The 20,167-nt window shown below is 40.0% G+C and overlaps 1 protein-coding gene across 8 annotated transcripts; it reads left to right on the top strand.

Moving 5' to 3' along the window:
* Window positions 1-290: 290 nt before the first annotated feature.
* brdt (bromodomain, testis-specific) lies at window positions 291-16,702 on the top strand. Of its 8 annotated transcripts, XM_066662961.1 has the most exons (22): window positions 291-1,073; window positions 3,405-3,504; window positions 4,040-4,319; window positions 4,843-4,980; window positions 5,058-5,199; window positions 5,345-5,472; window positions 5,669-6,034; window positions 7,146-7,274; window positions 7,439-7,654; window positions 7,735-7,913; window positions 8,002-8,276; window positions 8,647-8,751; window positions 8,929-9,057; window positions 10,862-10,989; window positions 11,167-11,332; window positions 11,941-12,294; window positions 12,643-12,743; window positions 12,872-12,968; window positions 13,065-13,135; window positions 13,495-13,688; window positions 14,253-14,442; window positions 15,474-16,702. In XM_066662961.1, exons 3-22 carry the CDS (start codon window positions 4,134-4,136, stop codon window positions 15,540-15,542), a joined length of 3,363 nt encoding a protein of 1,120 aa, XP_066519058.1. In that variant the 5' UTR covers window positions 291-1,073; window positions 3,405-3,504; window positions 4,040-4,133; the 3' UTR covers window positions 15,543-16,702. The 8 variants fall into 8 exon arrangements, with proteins under 8 accessions (XP_066519058.1, XP_066519059.1, XP_066519061.1 ...); XM_066662962.1 differs by lacking the exon at window positions 3,405-3,504 and having other exon boundaries at window positions 291-643; XM_066662964.1 differs by lacking the exon at window positions 3,405-3,504 and having other exon boundaries at window positions 10,928-10,989.
* The last annotated feature ends 3,465 nt before the right edge of the window (window positions 16,703-20,167 follow it).

The following is a 20,167-nucleotide window of genomic DNA, read 5'->3' as shown; positions in this document are numbered from 1 at the left end:
ATCTAAACCTTCAGGATCAACAACATATATATTTCAAAAACACAATTTTCAAGTTTAAACCAACTAGACAGCTTTGATCAAAACAGGTTTTGGTTATATGTGAATTCTGACCCACAAATTATACAAAGCAACAGGTTGAATGCAGCCTGTAAACTACTAAATGCAGATATATACGTTAAGCTTTTATATATATCGTCGTTTTAGTGTTACAGCTGATCGGAGTGTATATGGGGAAAAAGCGAGAATGTGTCTGACGTCAACGGCTCCTCTGCTCCTTGACCAATTAGCGAAATCGTCCTCGACTCATGCGCAGTGGGCGCCCTCTCCTCCCGCTCTGAGCGAGTTGTTGTGCTCTTTGAGATTTTTTAAACTGCTGCAGCTTCGCTTCATATCGGACTCAGGCCAGTGCAACCTGGCGAAGAGAAACGGCCGCGGGGAAAACAGCACCATTTTGAACAAAACAGGGCATTTAAGACGAGGAAACAAGCGAGTGAGGAAAAGGAGAGAATGTTCTAGAATCGGTCATGTGATAAGGCGAGGCCAGTTATGTGGCAGTTTTGAAAAAAAAAAAAAACCTCTGACGTACGTCGTTGTTTTTATGTAAGACTTATGAAGTCGGGTACCAAAAATATTTTTTCAGCAGGTATTAGCCTTTTTTAAATATATTTTAGGTGGAAATTTGATACTTTGTTAAGTGCTTGTGGTCTTATTTGTCCTCGGATTGAAAAGAAATGAAAAAAATGAGAGCACGTGAAGGGAAATGACCAATCAGAGAGCAAGCTCCGGGCTGGAAGGTATAAATAACAGGCGGGTCGCTGGGAGAGCCGTTGGTCCGCCATTTGAAGACTCGTTGACGCTGACTTTGTTTTGAAATATTCAACATAAAGTAAAGCGAATCGTTTGGTTTTAAAACTTTATTTTGAGACTGAGTAAATGTAAACCTGTTATGGTCTCGGGGTAGAAACGTCAAGAACCATCTTTGGTCGTCTTTCCAGCAGAAGTTCTTCGGCACAGAAACGTCTATCTCAGTGTCGGCAGTTTTAAACGTTCGTTGTTGTGACCGAGACGGAAAGGTAAACATCTTTTGAGCTAGCTAATGGTGTTTAGCTGGCGGTATGAGGGGCGAGAGTCAGGGGGGCTGTATTGGTCATGTCAGTGTACGCCTCTCTTGAGTTTACATGTGTTTCAAGGGGGCGGTGAGAGTGCAGTTAGCAGCAGGGCTCAACTGAAGATAGAGAGGCAGCGTTACAATCTGAGATCTTGCATCCTACCAAGGAACACTACCCAGTGGAGTGAGCACAATAGTGCACATGGGTTACAAAATCTAGTATGCTTCTAATCACATTAGGCCACGTGTTTTTCTCTCAAGATACTTTACTTTGCCTTATAAAACAGATCAGAATCAACACTGACCAAAGACCAGTAAACTTGGTTACAATAGGGGTCCTATTTGGTTTTTGTTACGGTAGGAACTTTGGATTTAAAAACCAAGTTGGGACTAATTCTAAATGTGTTGTATAATGTAACGATTAGTGTTGTTAAAGACAGTTTAAACGAAGATAATTATTATAATGATTTAGTCATATCTAGCCTAATGTTCTGACGAATATGGGTTTGTGCGTTGTTTATATATTGTAGGTGTTATTTTGGTCTGGATTCGGGGATATTGGACCAATTTGCTGTAGGCCACTTGTCTTAGTGTGCACTAGCTAGCGTACAAACAGAGCACACTTACTGCTGAAAACGCGGCCATTGGTGTCGGTCACGTCAGCCGCCATTTTGTTGCCTGTTTTTAGCGGGCACGTCATTCTTTTTGAAAAGCGCAGGGGGGGGAAATACAACTCTGCTTTAGCGCAGGTAAATGCGTTAGTATTACCAAAGCAATATTTTTATTTTAAGACGAGTAGCGCAAGAAGTGCATTTTGAGTCTTTGACCCTTGCAGTTGTATAATCTGTGCGTGTTGCATCATGCAGAGATCACGAGGTTTACGTAATCAAAACGTGGTTCGCTGCGAAGTGGGTGACTTGCGTATTTAAAATATTTTTTCAGTTTATTCTCACCCACACGGACTCTGCTTATTTAAGAACTATTAATTAGAACATGATGGTTTGGTCCAAATTGTTTGTCCTCAAAAAAAAAAAAAAAGATTAAAACATGGCATCTTTGTGCAGCAGGTTATGTTTGTGACATTTTGATTTTTTTTAGAAGTTTGTAAAATAAAAATGTACACGTATTAGTAAATAAAATTACTATTTTCCACTACTGTTTCTTTTCTTCTAGTCCCAACGGACTTTGTCGCTTTCCAATAAAAATCTGCAGTGCGGTTCACACACATGAGCATTATCGGCTCATTCTGTAGTGTTTTAAAATATTAACTTTTTTTTTTTTTTTTACTTAATAATTACTGTTTATTTTCCTTAAATGTAGAAATATCTAAGACGTTGTTAAAATATTTTATATTTCCATTGTTAAAATGTATACAAATAAAATGCATAGAAATATCTACTTGTAACTTGTTTTTGATTGAATTTGGGCAAAAATTTGCAAGAAGACTTATTTGAAGTTTTTGTGGTAAGTGGTGAGCAATTAGTGCAGTACTCATTTTAGTGAAATTTGGCTACTCTATTGTGTTTTGTCAATCTGTCATTTTGATTATGTAATTCAATGCAGCTGAGCTTTTAAAATGCCTGTTTTAGATTTTTAGACTGATGTAGTAATTCCTTTTAATAGAGAATGCATTATCAGATATTTATATAGGAGAGAGACATTTCAGTGTTTGTACTGGGATGTATGCAGCTTAGTTTTGATGTACCAACAACCAAAAAAAAAAAAAATTAATCTGCGGAGGGTTGGTGTGGCTTTCATTCCAACCAAGGAAGGACACATTGAACAAAGTGGCCCTTTGAAGATAGACCAGTTTCGTTAAACCAGTTATGCTGCTTGTTTGGAATACAGCCACCAACGGCTGTTGACCGCAGCTTTAGACAGCAGGGGTCAGTACATACCACAAAGCCAATGACAGGTTTGTTGTAGTATTTCCTGGCACCTGGAAATTGTAGTTGCATCCAGCATATTTTGCTTATATGTCTGAAGAAAACTATGCTGAGGCTGCCATTAAAACTTCACGTTTTTTGCACATTAGTCCAGCATTGCTTAAAACTTTGGAGTCCAGTAAGTGGTGGTTAAGCACCTGATAGAACCATCTTGCAGGCATGCTTATGTTTTGGAAATCTCCAAAAGGGGCAATGTTCAGTATATAACATTAATGACATTGTATCCTTGTTTATATTTTATCATCTGTTCCAATTAACATAGTTTCATTTATTGTAGAATCTTGCATTAAACTTTTTTTCTTCTCCCCTCCCCAGATTAGATTAACCTTTTTTTCATTCTTGTGTTTTAGTATGGTAGCATACCGGAACCTACTGTATAAAAACTACCTTGAAACCACTGTCTGCTGAAGTAGTTGTGCTTTATAGTTAGGACAACGTTCTGAACACTTGGTAAATTCATGTTTGACAAAGAACTCACATCGTTAATGTGTTGGGAATAATATACAAGGGTTACTTGTACATTTTTGTGTAGCCATGTGCACACTTTCTATATAGTTTAACAGGCAGTGGGGCTCTAAAAATTATGTTTTAAGTTTAGCATGTGTAGTAACTTGCAAAGACTGTTTGGTCCCACCTTGGGACCCTCTTCCCAATTGTGTTAAGTAAATGAATAATGATAGAGTATTTAAATTGTTTACTGTATCACGTGTAATTATTTTCAGGCTACACTTATTTCACATCAGTTTTTATCAACTGATGGCTACAGAACATTTTTTTGAATTGTGGGGTATTGTTTTTTTTTTAAATCTTCTGCAAGCTGGGCTTTTTTTTTATTCTTTTTTTATATATTTATTTATAATGTATGTGTGTATATATAGGTCAGTGTATAGCAGGACAGGCTTTGTATGATTCTTGTGTTATACAAAGAATCACATGGTCTTAGGCTGTGTCATATGACTGTTAAAATTACTTTCCCTATTTACAGTGTGGCACAAGCAGGGGATGTGTAATGACTGCTGAGCTGCTGAGACATAGCTTCCAAAATCCTGCTCTCTGCATTTTCTGGAGCACACTCAATCATGTCGGAGACCTTTTTCACCAGGAAGGGGAATCCCCCTCCCCCTGAGTATAAGAACCCTAAAAAGCCTGGGAGGCTCACTAACCAGCTGCAGTACCTCGAAAAAGTGGTGGTGAGAACTCTCTTGAGGCATCACTTATCCTGGCCATTCAGACATCCTGTTGATGCTGTTCAACTCAACCTGCCTGTGAGTCTAATACAATAATTTACTGGAGAGACATTATGTTCTATAAGTACACTGAGCAAAATAAAAGATACATGTTTAAAGTTATATCATAAGCTTAATATAAATATATAAAGTTTCATATAAATGTTGTAAAACTGGTGCTGCACCTATATTAGCCAAACAACATCTTGATTTTAAACTATGAAAGAGCTTAGTTTTAGCACGTTTTACTTGGTATCTTCTTTTTACCCCAAATTTAAAGTCAAGGGCTAGATAAATAACGATGATTTAGGTGAATTAGGTGTGGCAAAGGTGGAAAAACCTCAGTTGTGCCATTCCTTTAACGAGAGTGATGTTAATACTAGTTTGAGGGTTTTTTTTTATTGATATGGATTGGAGAAGTTAAGGCTGACTTCCCTTTAATGAAAAAATCTGATAAATACCTTGAAGTCTAGGGAAGACTAATTATGGTTGGTTTGTATATCATATAAACACTTACAATCCCTGTCATGTTACGAGCAACATTTTCTGGCTTCTATTTCAGGATTATTACACAATCATAAAAACCCCAATGGATTTGAACACCATCAAAAAACGTCTTGAAAACAATTACTATTGGAAGGCAATGGAATGTATCGAAGACTTCAATACAATGTTCACAAACTGCTATGTGTATAATCGGGTAAGAGCTTCATTACTGTCATTTCTTGTCAGCAATTTGACGAAAGCTGTATTGTAAACTGAACCTTGTTTTCTCAGGCAGGAGATGATATAGTTTTGATGGCTCAGGCTCTTGAGAAGATGTTCCTGGAGAAAGTGGCTGTGATGCCTCAGGATGAGTATGAAGTCACTGCAGTCACCAACAAGGCGCCACTGAAGGGCAGGAAGAAGACAACTACAGGTATCCTACATGAAACCAGGTTAAGCCAAAAAAATGAGACTAAGTATTTGATGATGGAATTTTTTTTAGTTTAGTAAAAAGACAATAAAAAACAGGTTTAATCTAGATCCGTCTGTTATTATTTGTGTATTTTTACATATTACAGGACTGGAGAAATTGCGACCACAATCACCTGTGTCTGAAGTGGTCTTCCAGCAAACGGTGACTGTCATTCCTTCTGAAGCTCTAGACAGCATCCCCTCCACTCCTTTGTCTGCTCATCTTGAAGCCAAAGTCAGTCTCTTTAAACAATATTTATTTTTTTTCAATATTTTCAGGCAATTCAGTTACCCATTGTAATAAATAAGATTTAATTGAGAGTTGAGTTTTATTGTCCTCCAATATGTGTGCAGTGGTTTTAGTTTATTTATCAAGACAAGACCAATATCAACCTCTTTGTTAAAAGCCATTTTTTATCCCCCCCTCCCAGTTGAAGAAGGGTGTGAAGAGGAAAGCAGACACAACAACTCCCTCTGCGTCCACATTCACCAGTAGTGAGTTGCCACCTTGTGTCTCAGAGTCAAAGGTTTTGAAACTGTTTTCCCGGCGAGGAAGTGGCAGGCCCATCAAACCACCACGCAAAGACTTGCCTGATTCCCCCCAGCAGCACCAGGTTGGCCGCAAGACAAAACTCTCAGAGGGACTCAAATACTGCAATGTCATCTTAAAGGAGATGTTTGCTAAGAAACACTCCCTCTACGCTTGGCCTTTCTATGTGCCTGTGGACGCAAAGGGGCTTGGTCTTCATGACTATCATGACATCATCCACGAACCCATGGACTTGAGCACCATTAAAGTAAGACAAATCTTCTGATATATATATATATATATATTTTTTTGACATGTTAGGAATAATTGTGGTTTTATATGTGGGTCAGGGGTTAAAGACCTCAGACTTGGTTGAAACTTTTTCTTGTGTATTAAGTTGATTATTAAGTATTCTTCACAAATGGATGATAATACTCCAGATTTTAAGAGTTGAATCTACACTGACGTGACATAAATCAGGGGAAAGCAGTATGTAAATTTTAAGGGTTATGAAGTGGCATACCTCGGGATGGCTTGGGGATATCCGTTGTTGTGTAAGTTGTTGGGTGTTATCTTATGAAGTTGAACAACGACCAGCAGCAAGGTGACATTCCTCAATCCACATTTTCACGCATGTCCCAGGAATATGTCACACTAGGCATTATAGTCCACAATCGCCGTCCACCGGTGCTTAAACATCATGAGTGGCAGCATCTGGCTAGAATTGCCTATGCAAACAGACAAGTGACTCCCATTCACATCCAATGCACGAGGGCCCACACACACACCGTCAGATAGGTCAGTATTCAAAAGACCCACCTAAGGGATTCCATGAAGTCATGGTGTCTGCGCCACCCACAAACCCTACCGTCAATCTGAAACATTTGGTACCATGACTCATTGGACCATGCCACTGGGTCCCATCCATCTGGTACCCACTATCATGCCTTGTTCAAACTCTGATAATTTATGTCGCCTTGAAATTAGCACTCTGGCCAGTGTTAACTCACTCACAAGATATCAGCTCCCAGCTTGTTCAGGTGGACATTCCCAAGAGGTTGCCTTAGGTAATGCCAATTCACAAGTTAAATACAGTTGTCCCATGATTTCTGGCATGTTACTGTACGTTGACACTACATGTTTTTGTTTGTTTGTTTACTTATTTTGTTATTCATATACGCACCAATGAGGTACATAAAACTGAAATTCTATGAATCCATTCAGTACCATTTTATAGTAACATGGAAATATCGCATGAAGACATAGGGCAGTTGTTCTGTGGGTGTTTTTTTTTTTTTTTTTTTTTCTTTTCTTCATAATTGTTTGCAGAGCTTTTGAAAACGGCTGATTGCTGTTTGTCGTTTTTTCCCCACCCTCAGAAAAAGATGGACAATCGTGAATACACAGATCCATCTGAGTTTGCTGCAGATGTCCGGCTCATGTTTTCAAACTGTTACAAGTACAACCCACCTACCCATGAGGTCGTGGCCATGGCCAGAAAACTGCAGGTGTGTGCTGGCTGTGCATAGCCATAAAAAAATACTGCTCCTCTCATTCTTTAACCTGGAATAAGAGTTGAGTCTTAGGGGGCTAAGACCCCAGAGTCATGCCTGTTCTTAGTGTGCATGATGGGTGAGTTTTCTGACTGTAAATGTCGGTCTCCCCTACTCAGGATGTTTTTGAGTCACGCTTTGGCAAGATCCCAGATGAGCCCAGGCCCACGGGTCAAGGCCAGCCTTCTGTGCTCAAGAGAGGGAAGAAGGAGAAAGCAGGCGGCATGTCAAGCTCCGACAGCAGCGACACAGAGTCCTCTCTCTCAGATAGCTCATCCGACTCAGAGGAAGATGAAGAGGAAAGAGCACAACGTCTGGCTAATCTGGAGGAACAGGTACTGAACAGAAGTGCATATGCATAATGACATGATCTCGTTTTCATTATTATTAATGCTTGTTTCATCTCTCTTTTAAGCTGAAAGCTATGCGGGAACAACTGCAGCTGCTGACACAAACCCCTCTACTGAAGCCAAAAAAGAAAGAGAAAGCAAAGAAGGATAAGAAAAAGAAGAAAGACAAGAGAAAGGGTGATGAAACGAGAAGTGCAGTTCCTTCAAAATTGCGAAAGAAGGCCTGCAGCAGGAAGTCATCAGTGTGAGTACACACACAGAGTATGGCGATGCTTTCAAGCTTTTACCTGAAGTTGAGTTCTCTAACCTGTCCCAAATCATTTTCTCTTCAGGCATAATAAAGAGCGAGATTATGAGTCTGAAGAGGAGGGACCTGCTTTGCCGATGTCCTACGAGGAGAAGCGACGCTTGAGTCTGGACATCAACAAACTCCCTGGAGATAAACTGGGCAAAGTAGTGAACATCATTAAGGCCAGAGAGCCTGCACTCAGAGACACAGACCCTGAGGAGATTGAGATTGACTTTGAGGCACTCAAGCCCTCTACACTTCGCACACTGGAGAGCTTCGTCATGATTTGCCTAAGGAAAAAGCCCAAGAAGCCTGGCCGTGAGTAAATTATGGGTCAAGACCCCAGTTACATTGCAGTTTTTCCAATTTCCCTACCCTCCCTGTTCAAGTTATTGGAAGTTATTATCATTCACTGACCACTTCATGAGCTATGTGTACATATAGATTAACATCTGTTATTAGCCACCCTCTCCCCTGTTTCTAAATGGTTAGTTTTCTTATTGCTCTTATTTCAGAAACAGACAATTCTTAACACAGTAATGCCCCAAAATGCTAATGGCGTTATAAAGTGTGTAGGATTGGGATCAGCATTTTGGCAAAAGCAGCATTGCTAGGATTTTTGCATCATGTCCCTGCTAGGTTGACAGTGGTCCAATTTTGAAGGAGTTTGTGTTTTTCTTTGCTGTAGAGAAAAAGCCTCAAAAACCTAAACAGGAGAAGATGAAGGACATTGAAAATCAGAGTACCACTGAAGAGCCCACTTCAACCAAACGGTCCCGGTCCCACACCAAGAGTATGTAATTTTATTTATTTATTTTAATATTTTACTTTTTTTATATTTTTTTTAATCAAACAAGCCATCCACGTGGTAGGTAAAGTAGAGCCGAAAGGTTAATAAATGTGCATTTTTTGGATGAGCTACTGCAGTCACTCTGGCTCACCTGCTGGTGTCTGTCATTCCCTGGTGTAGGTGAGGCAACAGAGCCGAAGAATTTGGCACAGCCGTCCCGCCTCAGCGACAGCAGCAGCACATCTGACTCCAGTTCAGACAGCAGTAGTACAGACTCTAGTTCTTCTGATAGCAGTGATTCTGATTCAGGTTAGCTGATCTACACAAGCACTCTTGCTTCCCCACCCCCCACACATTTCTACCTATTTAACCATATCTGGGGCAAGCCTGAAATCACCCCCTTCCTCTGTCTGCCTACTGGTAGATTGAGAGGAAAACAAAACAAACAGGAGACAAACCAAAAAAGTGCTTATATTGCTTGGACTTACCATCGTCCCCATTAGTAGAACCATATCAATTTAACACCTACTGGAACACCAAATACTTGAATTTTTTCAGTTCAGTTTTTTTTTTTTTTTTGCATATTGTTATAAATGGGTGTAAGCGTTTTTGTTTTTTTTTTTGTACACTTTGTGCACTGTTCCTTCCAAATGAGTGAAGAAGTCTTGTCACACAGTTTCTCTCTCTCTCTCTCTCTCTCTCTCTCTCTCTCTAGTTCTGTCAGATGCTATTTATTTATTTTCCCCTTTGCTTTAAGTATTGATATTTTTGTTCACCTTTCATCGTGATCACTTTTTATGTTTGTTGGCATTTTAAGACAGTGTTTTAGTTTGAAATGAGGGCAGCTGGTGCTCAGTATAGAAAAAAAATGTGAAACGTGATACTTTGAACTTCACATACTCTAACTATGGAGGTTTGCTGAATTCAGCTTTGGTTCTTCATTGGCCTTAATGGATTGAGCCCGTACTGCATGACATTGCTCATTATATTGTGGATATTGTGGAGAAACTTTCCAAACGACCAGGTTGCATATGAATCTGTTATGTGAGGAAAATTAGCAAGCAAAACGGAGAGAGAAAAAGAAAAACTAAAACTAACAAATAAACAGTTTGTTGATAGCTGCTGCTTAGCAAAAACTACTGAATGTACTATCATTGTTTGTGGAACCACAAATGGACTCAAACGTAGTTTAAAAGAAAAATGTAATGGAAGGAAATGCTGTATGAGTCTTAAGCTGGGTGGCAGGCTCTAAGGAAATTGGCCCATGTGCCTAACATTGTGTAGCCAGGTCTACATGTTTAATGTCTCACTAATGTCTTACTGCAGTTTGAAAATATTCTTATGCTGAGTGTAACTTGTCCTCATTTGAAATTTCTGCCTTAGCTCTTTACTGTGTGATTTTTCTTATTGTATTGGTTCAGAATTGTAATTTCACATTTTTGTATATATGATAGGGTTTTTGTACAATTGAAATATGTAACAGGAAAATAATCTTTGTATAGAAATTGTATCAAAATACATCATAATGTTGTGTGCGAGGTACTGACCAGATTGTAAACTAAGTTGGCATGGGTATATTAGGACCAAACAAAGCTTTGTCGTAGGAGGCAGCCATCTGCCCTGCTATAAAGCAACTGCATTATTTCTTTTGTAGCTGTGTGCAAATTTTATTTACCTGAACAGGTATAAACCTTACAGAGTGATCTTGGTGTTTGACACCTAGAAGTTCAAATAAAACTTCTTTTTATAGACAACTGTATATTTTTAAGATAAGTGGTGTGTTTTTTTGTGTTTGATTTTGCCATCACATGTTGCTTTAACTTTCACTCACCTTCACCCATCACATTCAAACTTGGTGACAGAAATCATGCACATTTTACTCAAGATCTGGGCATGCATATATCTGGAATGCAAAAGCAGAGTAATATTTTAATTCTTTAAATGTTCAGTAAAAAAAAGCTCTGTGATCTTGTATTTTATTTAATTGTATTTTTTTAAACATGTACATTGCTGTATATTCTACCTATGCAGTGAACTGAATATGTCTGAAAAGCGTATTCTATATATGTAACTATAATCTGTCAGCTGAACAATTTTTGTTTTTCCTAAAAAGACTGGACAGGCATAAGCCCTTCCCCCCTGCTCTGGCTGAATAACAAGCGTTATGCATGTCTTACAGAGCAGAAAGCTAAGAAGAAGCAAAACAAAGCCCCCGGTCATGGCAACAAAAGTAAAAACAAGGTAAAGCCAAAAAAAAAAACCCTCATTTAATAAAGATTTGTAAAGGATAAAACATTTAGAAAAACGGCCTATAGCTTTGTGCCAAGTTTTTCTGTGCATGGAGCATTTCACTTCACCTTGCAGAGTAAATCTGGAGTCACACGTGGCCCCATTGTTCCCCCCTCCTTCCATGATCAGGCGTTGAAGCGGCGCACTCATCCTGAGCTGAAGGAGCCTGGCCGGGTGAGACTTCCGTCTGGGCAGCTTCTGCCCTTGGCAGCAGACTCCAAAGAGCCGTCTGCGCAGACGCAAATGGAGCAGGTCGCCAAGCCACCCACTGACGAGGCTCTCCTGGCCCCACCAGGTTAGCCCCCCTGCACCTGTTCATTCTAAACATATAACAGTCACCAGCCCTACTTCGGAGACCTTTCTTTGTACAGTTTCTCAGTAAGCTGGTTAAGTATGTAAAATTTAAGGAGCATTATGTAGGATTGTTCCACCTCTCTCCTCTTTTGGTTTGCTCGATCAGTAGTACTGGGTTTGAGGTTGGTGGAAAATGCATGAAAGTAAATTTCCAGAAGAATGGTGACCACAGCACAGTATACAGACTTCATTTGTGAATTTGTGTGGCCTAGTCATGTTTTCTAGGGGGTTTCTTTTTGTGTTGTGACTACCTCAAATCCTCAAATGGGGGGTTGGACTTTTTATGTGCAAGAAATGAAGCCCCAGTTTTTTTTTAGACACAATGGACAGTTTATAAAACAGTATTTCACAAAGATACTCAATGTCTGTACTAGATATCTTCAGCCCAAAGTGAATTTGTCCTACTAAGGATGACTGGACAAATCCTGTGCTTTTGGATGAGTTTGAGCTGTGAAATATCCCTTTATATATAACATAAATTGCACTCAGGTTTTAATCTTTCATTTTTTTTTTTTTCTTGTGCTAAACCACCACCCCACTCCTCTCCAGCCCTACACAGCCGTCTCCCTCCTCAACCTTCCAGACCCTGTGCCAAAGCAGCTCCTCTGATTCGCAAAACCGGGCCTACCCCTCTTCTGCCCCTTAATGTTTCCCCAGAACAGGACTCTCTTCATCCCCCTGCCCCATCTCTCTGCAGTCTCAGTACAGCCCCACCCAAAAACTCCCCACCCACTGCCTGCCCACATCCACCTGCTTCACCTAGTCAGCCCCAGACTGCATTAAACGCAGTGGATTCCACCTGCACACACACTTCCCCAGCCCCCCCTCACTCTGTCCCACAGGAGCCCCAGGCCGGCCCCCCTGCAGCCTCAGAAAAGCCTCGGCTGGAGGCACAGCAGGAAGGTAAGAGGTTGCTCAAAATCGCCGTAATTGCTGCCCACTGGTTTCTCTCATCTTAATCTCCTCTGGTCCTCAAATTATGTCTCTGTAAGATTGATTAGCTTTGCATGCACCGTCTGCCTTGTCAGTTTTGGTAATTAGGAATTACGGTTTTGTATTTGTTTCATTTTTCATTGTTTTATATTTTTATCTTATTATTGAATGGACGTTGGTTTGTTATTTAGACCTGGCTTGCATCGCTTTGCTTTCTCTGGTATAGTGCTGTGATCCCACATCTGTATTTTCCATTCATAATTAAATATGTTTAGATATTTGCTTTTAATTTTTCTGTGTTTGTTTGTCTGTGATCAGGTTTCCCTTCTCTTCTTTCTCCACTCACCTCTCCTCCTGGACTTCCCTCCACAAACCCAGCTTCATCTGCTGCAAAATCACAGCCTGTTTGCAAGGATGAGGTAAATCTGTTTTTATTTATTCATTTATATATATATGTATATATATATCAAAAAAATTGTTAGATTTCACCAAACTCCTTTACTCCCTCTGTCTTTTTCCCTGAAAATCTTTCTCTCACTGTCTGCAGCAGCAGTGTCAAGGGATGCTCCTTTTACCCCATGTAAGGGATGCACGGGGAGATCCGGGTGCAGTGAAAGAGTCTTCTGCTCAGCTGAATATGCCTGGTCAGCATTTCTCCTTCAGGAGTTTTCCTTATAGTCATCATTTGTAACCAGAACTTTCCTCAATGGGCCCTTCTATTCTCTGCACTATTTATACAGGGACTAAACTCGCAGAAGGAGGTGAATTGGGAAAATCAAGCCAAGATGTCAAACCTAGTGCACCCAAACCGGTATCTCCAGAATTAATGTCTTATATAGAATTCATTGCTCTATATGTGATTAGAGTAATATAATTTGCTTGTTGGTTAATAATTATGTTTAGACATTAGTTTATAAAGTGCACAGAGAATTTGGATTTGAGCAAATACAGTATAAGATCATTAAATATAGAGGGGTTTTTTTGTGGGTTTGTTTTTGAGACAGTGTCTTCATACATTGTCTTAAACACTAATAAGTCAGAGAGCAAACTGATATAAATGAAATTTCTCATTTATCAACAATTATATATCTGGCACTAATTTGTTCAGCTGGATACAATTAGTTGTGAGAATCTGCTGTTCATAACTGCTTGTGTTTTTCCCTTATGTAGGAAATCATTCTGAAGAATGCAGACTCATGGACCAGCCTGGGTAAGATGGCCACTCTCGCTCCCTCTGCCATCCGGTCATCTAAGGAGAGTTTCCAACAATTCCGCAAGGTTGCCATGGAGAAGGAAGAGCGAGAGAGGGCTCGTAAACTCCAGCTGGAAACAGGCAAAGAAAAGAGTGCCTCAGACATGGGCAGGTGGGATGGAACATGCTTTTTGTATATAATTCTCGTTCACTGTATATGGTATCTTTAGATTGGCTTTCTTTCATTATGCCTTATTCAAAACTGTTCATTTGAAATGATGCAGTTAAATGTGGAATAAGAAGAGAAGGGGTATCTTTAAATTTTCAATGTTTACCGAATATATCAGGCTCTTCAGGTATGCAGGACTATGAGCTTTATTGTAGATTTTGGGACTGTACTAATATTCATAAATCCCACTGCCTGGAATTAATTCCTGGCACTGTCAGGATACAAGATAGACCATTAGTGCTACTCTTGAAGGAACAGACCTACAGTTAATGCTGGTCTTATTTATAGAAGAAAACCACCAAGCCCACAGGAGAGATGACCCATCACACGTTATGGTCATAAGCAGAACTCAAGTATTAAGATTGATTTCACTTCTGTTGCTGCTCATGTGTTATTAATTCACCTTCACACTCAAGTCCCTCTGGCTCCAACAGCGCATGGTTGTATAATAAGTTCAGCAGTCCTGTATGAATATACTGATGGTGTGACTTTTTCAATAATTCATAGCCTGACGCAGCAGCTTACAACGCCCAAGCTGGAGAGCCAGACTTCAAAGCCGGAGGTGGAGTCTGCAGAGCTTCCTCTGATGGCAGCTATCTTGGACACCCCAAAATCCCTTGAACCTGCGCAAAGCTCTGTGGACCGCATAAGAGAAATCGCCCGCAAGAGAGAGCAGGAGAGACGCCGACGGGAAGCTGTAAGTTGCATTTAAAAATATGAAATTTATTTTAAGTGGGGAAATTTTAACCTAATGACACACATTTTATAGAAAATAATAGCAGTTAAATCAATCGTTCAACCCCATTTTAGTTTAATCTCAGTTAAACAAATGTTAGTTTGTGATTGGATATGATTAGTATTTGCTAGCAGTCTATATTAAAGATTATCAATGTTTATGACTCATTTGCTTTGTCTGTTTCCTGTACTTCACAAAGCTGGTATATTAAGTTCATTTAGAACTTCAGTAAAACTATATTTAACCTGCTACCAGTACGACTGCAAGACTACAACAAATTCTAAAGACTTTTGTTTATCAGCTGTGACTTTGAGACGGCGTAATCAAATTCACTACACTTTAATCTAATACAGTTCAGCAAATAACATGAGATAAGATGGATTGCTTAGAAACCTGAAGCTGTGCTTTGGTCAGAATAGACCATCACACATGTGATGTTATTTCCAGTAACAGTCTGGTGTGCTCTACTGGAACATCAGTGTTCAGCAGCAGTTTTGGAACGGGAAGCACCTCATTGAACTGTATGAAACTTGCTCAGGTTTAAAGATGACTTTCACGATTGTAATCCAAAACAATTTTTATAAAGTTCAGAATAAAAAATTCAGCAACATTTTGCTAGCCCTCCAGTCTCTTCGCCTGCTGGAAACTGGTCTAAGGTGTTTATTAAACCCTAGTGTTTGTAAACAAGTAAAAGAAAAACAAACATGCTCCGTCCAACATGCTGGGCTTCTTCTCACTCTGTCCACAAACATGCTGTTCCACCTTAAAAGACGCAGCGCTTCTGAACGCAAACAAACCAAGGAGAGCGTTTCCCCATCATTGTACACATTGTCTTAAACGGAATGGTCTATGATGGGATCGTCGTCTTGTTATTGGCAGCATGTTCCAGGAAAAATATATAATTCCAATAGCTTGAATAAAGTAGTCATTGTTCCATTAATAGACATTGAGCCTGCTGTTTGTTAACTTGGTTTTCCTCAACTTTCTTTTAGATGTGTGGAATAATCGACATGACAATGCAGAGTGACATCATGGCAACTTTTGAGAAGAACTTGGATTGAGATTGTTTGTAAAATAAAATGTTTTTTTTTTTTTGTTTTTGTTTTTTTCCTTCGCCCTCCTTTTTTTGGTGTTTAAGAAAATGCAATTGTTCAGTGAACAAAGCAATGTCTCCCCTCCCCTTCCTGACGAGTTCGAGTCCTGGCGACTGAAACGGGTCTATAGCGCTCACCAGAGGCTGAATCTTGCAATATGGTAACCTTGATTTACATTAGCACGTTTGTACTGAAGTGACTGTTGTAAAATAAAGAAAAGAAAGGTAGTACTGTAAAGCATAGAATGTAAGTGGAAGGTTTGTTTCATTTACACATGTTCTGGTTCTGAAACACTTGCACTGAGTTTGCTGCATATTTTGAAGAGTAGTTTGTTGAGACAAAGGCTAATATGAAAGAACAACTATTCCACCTTCCACTTGTTGTTCTTTGGTCTGTTGCATTCTGTAACTTTTTTTTGTACTGAACAATGCTTATTTTGTCGTTATTCATATCTTCTGTCACATTCCATAGATATGTCCCTTGTTTGAGTAAGTTGTAGCTGCTCTTCGCGCACTAGAAGAATAATGGCTACTTCTGTATGGCCTTCAATCCGTGTTTATTGCATTTGCCCTCATTCAGTGAATTACACAGAAAAGGTCTGTGCTTCAATTTACTGGTTTGTATTTGTGTTAAGTTATTGAATATTTGTTAGTGTTCTTCTTTTCTGTAATAGAAGTAATGTGTATATGGAAGTAAGATTTGGATTTGCGTTAGAATAATATACGTCAAGGATGTTATATTTTTAATTTTTTTTTTGCCATATGTCTGTTTTCAGTTAATGAAGATATTTTTTTTTTCTACTTTCTTTTCTATTCTACTTACATTCTCTCTGAAAAACAGTGCCATTACCTTGTGAATCTCTGAGATACTGGGCAATGAGGTGCCTGCAATTAGCAGCTTCTCCTGGCCTGAGCTGAAATTTAGTTAGGCCAGGGGCTGGGCTTGAAGGGTGCAGTGCAGCGCTGGGCATGCCATGTTCAATTCTGCAGCGTTCGTCTTTCTGCGCGCGCGCACACGTACATGCACTCGCACGCACTTCACCACATAAGCACTTTACTATCCCAGCAGAACCAAGGGAAACCAGACCTAATGTATTATTTCAAAGTTAAGCTAAATCAATAAAAAAAAAAGGTATTTTCATTTAAGCAGGTGTCTGCATTTCTTCTTTAATTATTCATATATTGCTTTCCTCCACTTTACTATTGTCGACTTGACTCCAAGATTCCACGTGGCATATTTGTACATTACTCACAAATTCAACTCTGGCCCAGCACTCTCAGAGTTTTTGCTCAAGGGGACATATTAAGACTTGACTGATGCACTGTAAGACTAATTTTATTCCCATTATTTTACTATTCAGCCAGGGTGTTTGTCTGAGTGTGTACACACACACACACGCTACCGGCCAAATGAGCCTGAGTGAATTTTTGCACACCCAAACGTTTGGTTTTCAAAGTCTGTTGCGTGTTCTAATTCTAATGTTAAAAGTAATCCAAACATTTTGTGTTGCTGAGGTCTGGGCTCCAGGGTAGATCCTACTGAATTGTGTTCTCACTTTGAAAGGATGGACAAAAATGCCAGTGGATTACTTTCAGTAGAGTTTTTTTTTTTTTTTTTTTCGGTCTCTCAAGTATTTGAGTTTGAAGTGCTATTTGTCAGAAGACACACACCTGGTGGTAAGGTTTTATTAGAAGGGACGGAGGAACAAATCCATTCAGTGGTAAGAAAAGGCACATTTGTTCACTTCAAAAATTCCAGATCCTGTGGGACGTATATATCCAAAGTAATTCCCATATGATTGTGATGCGATGTGAGTGTGTGTGACGTAACTTGCCCTCTGTGTGCATTTGTGTCCTTTTCCAGGTCAGTACCATTGCATCCTTCCTCGTGTAATTAGACTAGTGCTGCAGGGGCACATGGGTGATAGATCTCCATTATTAGAAAAACGTTTGGAAGATGCAAGGCAGGCTGCATTCAGCATCATAATTCTGTCTGAATACCAGATGGTGCTTGACTTTACATATAGTGTGTAATATATTACATAGTACATTTTTATTCATGTATTAATATTCTGTGCCTGTGTAGATAGTTTGATTTCATGGCTTGTAGTTTGTAGTTATGTAGGGAGTAAGAAGCCATTTGCATTTCAGTCTTTATGAGCATTAATTTCTTAATGCTATTGGAACAAAGCCTCCTTTCTCCAAGTATTTTTTTTTTTATAATAGTTCAGTGTAAAAATACAAGAGTGGAGGGTGGATTGGTGACTCAAAAGTGTCCGTAGGTGTGAGTGTGTGTTGCTCTGCGAAGGACTGGCACCACCTCCGTGGTGTGTTCATGCCTTGTGCCTAGTGATTCCAGGTAGGCTCCGGACCCACCGAGACCCTGAACTGGATAAGCGGTCACAGACAATGAATGAATGATTTGTTTTCGAGTGTACAAATACAGATACATTTGTGCTCTTAAGTTTTTCGAGCATCATAAACTGGCAGCACATCTTCTGTCCCCTTTAGCATGGGCTCTGCACATTTCTGGAGCTGTACTAAACGGATATAACACTATTGATTTGAAAGGTAATCCCCAAATCTCTGTTTTGCTGGTGCTGGGGAGTGCTGAGAAACAAATGTATTTAAGGTCTAGGGACTGTGAAGACTATTACATATGATCTCCATAATTTTCATCCACATCTTTCAGTGACTTCACGCATCCATTATATGTGGGGCTCTGTCATAGTATTATATGCATATGCAGTGACACTCACTTTTAAAGAAACAAGTGGATTCAGACATGCTAACAAAATTGTTCCCCAAGGTGTACAATTTCACAATTCAAGTCTACCATAGGGCATCACGGTGACACAGCAGGTAGTGTCACAGTCACAGCTCCAGGGACCTGGAGGTTGTGGGTTCTAGTCCCACTCCAGGTGACTGTGAGGAGTTTGGTGTGTTCTCCCCGTGTCCGCATGGGATTCCTCCACATCTAAAATGGTCCAAAAACACATGTGGGTAGGTGGATTGGTGACTCAAAAGTGTCCATAGATGTGAGTGAATGTGTGTTGCCCTGTGAAGGACTGGCGCCCCTTTCAGGGTGTGTTCCTGCTTTGCGGCCTGTGATTCCAGGTAGGCTCTGGACCCACCGCAACCCTGAACTGGATAAGCGGTTACAGTTAATGAATGAATGAATGTTTTGCAGTTGGCACTGTGTTAGAGTTAGAGTTAGAATTAGAATTTGGGTGCAGCCGTGGCCTGGTGGTAAGGGAGCTGGTCTTGTAAGCTGAAGGTTGCCGGTTCATTCCCCAGAGCCGGCAGGTCATGACTGAAGTCACTTAAGCCCCAACTGCTCCCCGCGTGGCTAAGGTTCACTAGTGCCCCCTAGTGTTCACTAGTGTGTGTGAATGTGTGTTTCACTGCACGGATTGGGTTAAAATGCAGAGATTTCAAATTCCTCTGTGTGCAAACTCAGTAATGTGATTCTGATTCTAATTTTTCTAATTGTGTTCAAAGTACCCCCATGGCTTCTGGCCGTCTGAGACCCCGGGGAACAAGACCCTAATGACCATGTGTGGTACTGGCCACTTTATTGTAAGCCCCTCCCTTTTAGCTTCACCTTTTTGTTGAGTCCCATCTGCTAATGAATAATTTATGTTAGTAGTCTTCTAGCCTTTTATCAGTGGTTCTAAACAAAAGAGCTAGTATTGGCTGCATATTTTGCATTGCAAAATGAGCTATGTAATATATTTGAAGAAAAAATTAAACAGGTACATGGTAATATATATATATATATATTATTTTTTCCTCAAATAATCACAGTTGAATCTCGCTTTATTTCTGCAAATCCCCAGTTGTTATATCTAATTTTTTTTTTTTTTTTTCCATTTTGTGATGACAACTCATTACTATGGGTGTGTTAGACAAATGGACTCCCCAGACCACAACATCATTGGGTATTTCCTAGCCTACACATTCATGTTAGATCCATCTCAGCTGTGCAGCTTCCATACCAGAAAGTTTTGTTCAGTTTAACTTCTGGCCTCACGCAGATGCCTCAGGGACAGCGATGGGCACAGAAAACATTGCTCCAATAAAAAGGCAGACCTCCTGCAAACCCAAAATCTTTTTCTGTTAAGCCAACCCATGCCACTCTTGAATCCAACGAGCCCATGTTGTCCATATGGGCCCCAGTAAGGTGTGCTGGGTGTGGCTTGCATTGTTAGACTCCGACTGCAGCCATCTTCCCTGACTGAACTTTGAAGGTGTTGGAAATTGTCCATACAGATAAATCTTTGAAATAACTGAAATATCGAAAGCTAAAGTCAAATTATGGATAGACAAAATACAGATAACCCCTAATTATTAGGCTGGGTACTGGCCTTCTGTGTAGTCTGTTGTATGGGTTCTGATTTGAAACGTCATTGGCGGTTTTAACTGGAAATGTTATGAAAGTTGGTGTCATGGTGTGTCCAAACAACTGGTTTAATCCGAGGTGCAGCAACACCCCATGTCCCGCATTGAGCCTCGCCTTGTCTGCACATACACACACACACACACTGATGACAGAGAGAGAGAGAGAGAGACCCTCCCCGTACACACAGGAGA

Source organism: Hoplias malabaricus, chromosome 3 (genome assembly GCF_029633855.1).
Source record: "Hoplias malabaricus isolate fHopMal1 chromosome 3, fHopMal1.hap1, whole genome shotgun sequence".
Classification (NCBI taxonomy): domain Eukaryota; kingdom Metazoa; phylum Chordata; class Actinopteri; order Characiformes; family Erythrinidae; genus Hoplias; species Hoplias malabaricus.
This window is presented reverse-complemented; position numbering and strand designations above follow the sequence as displayed.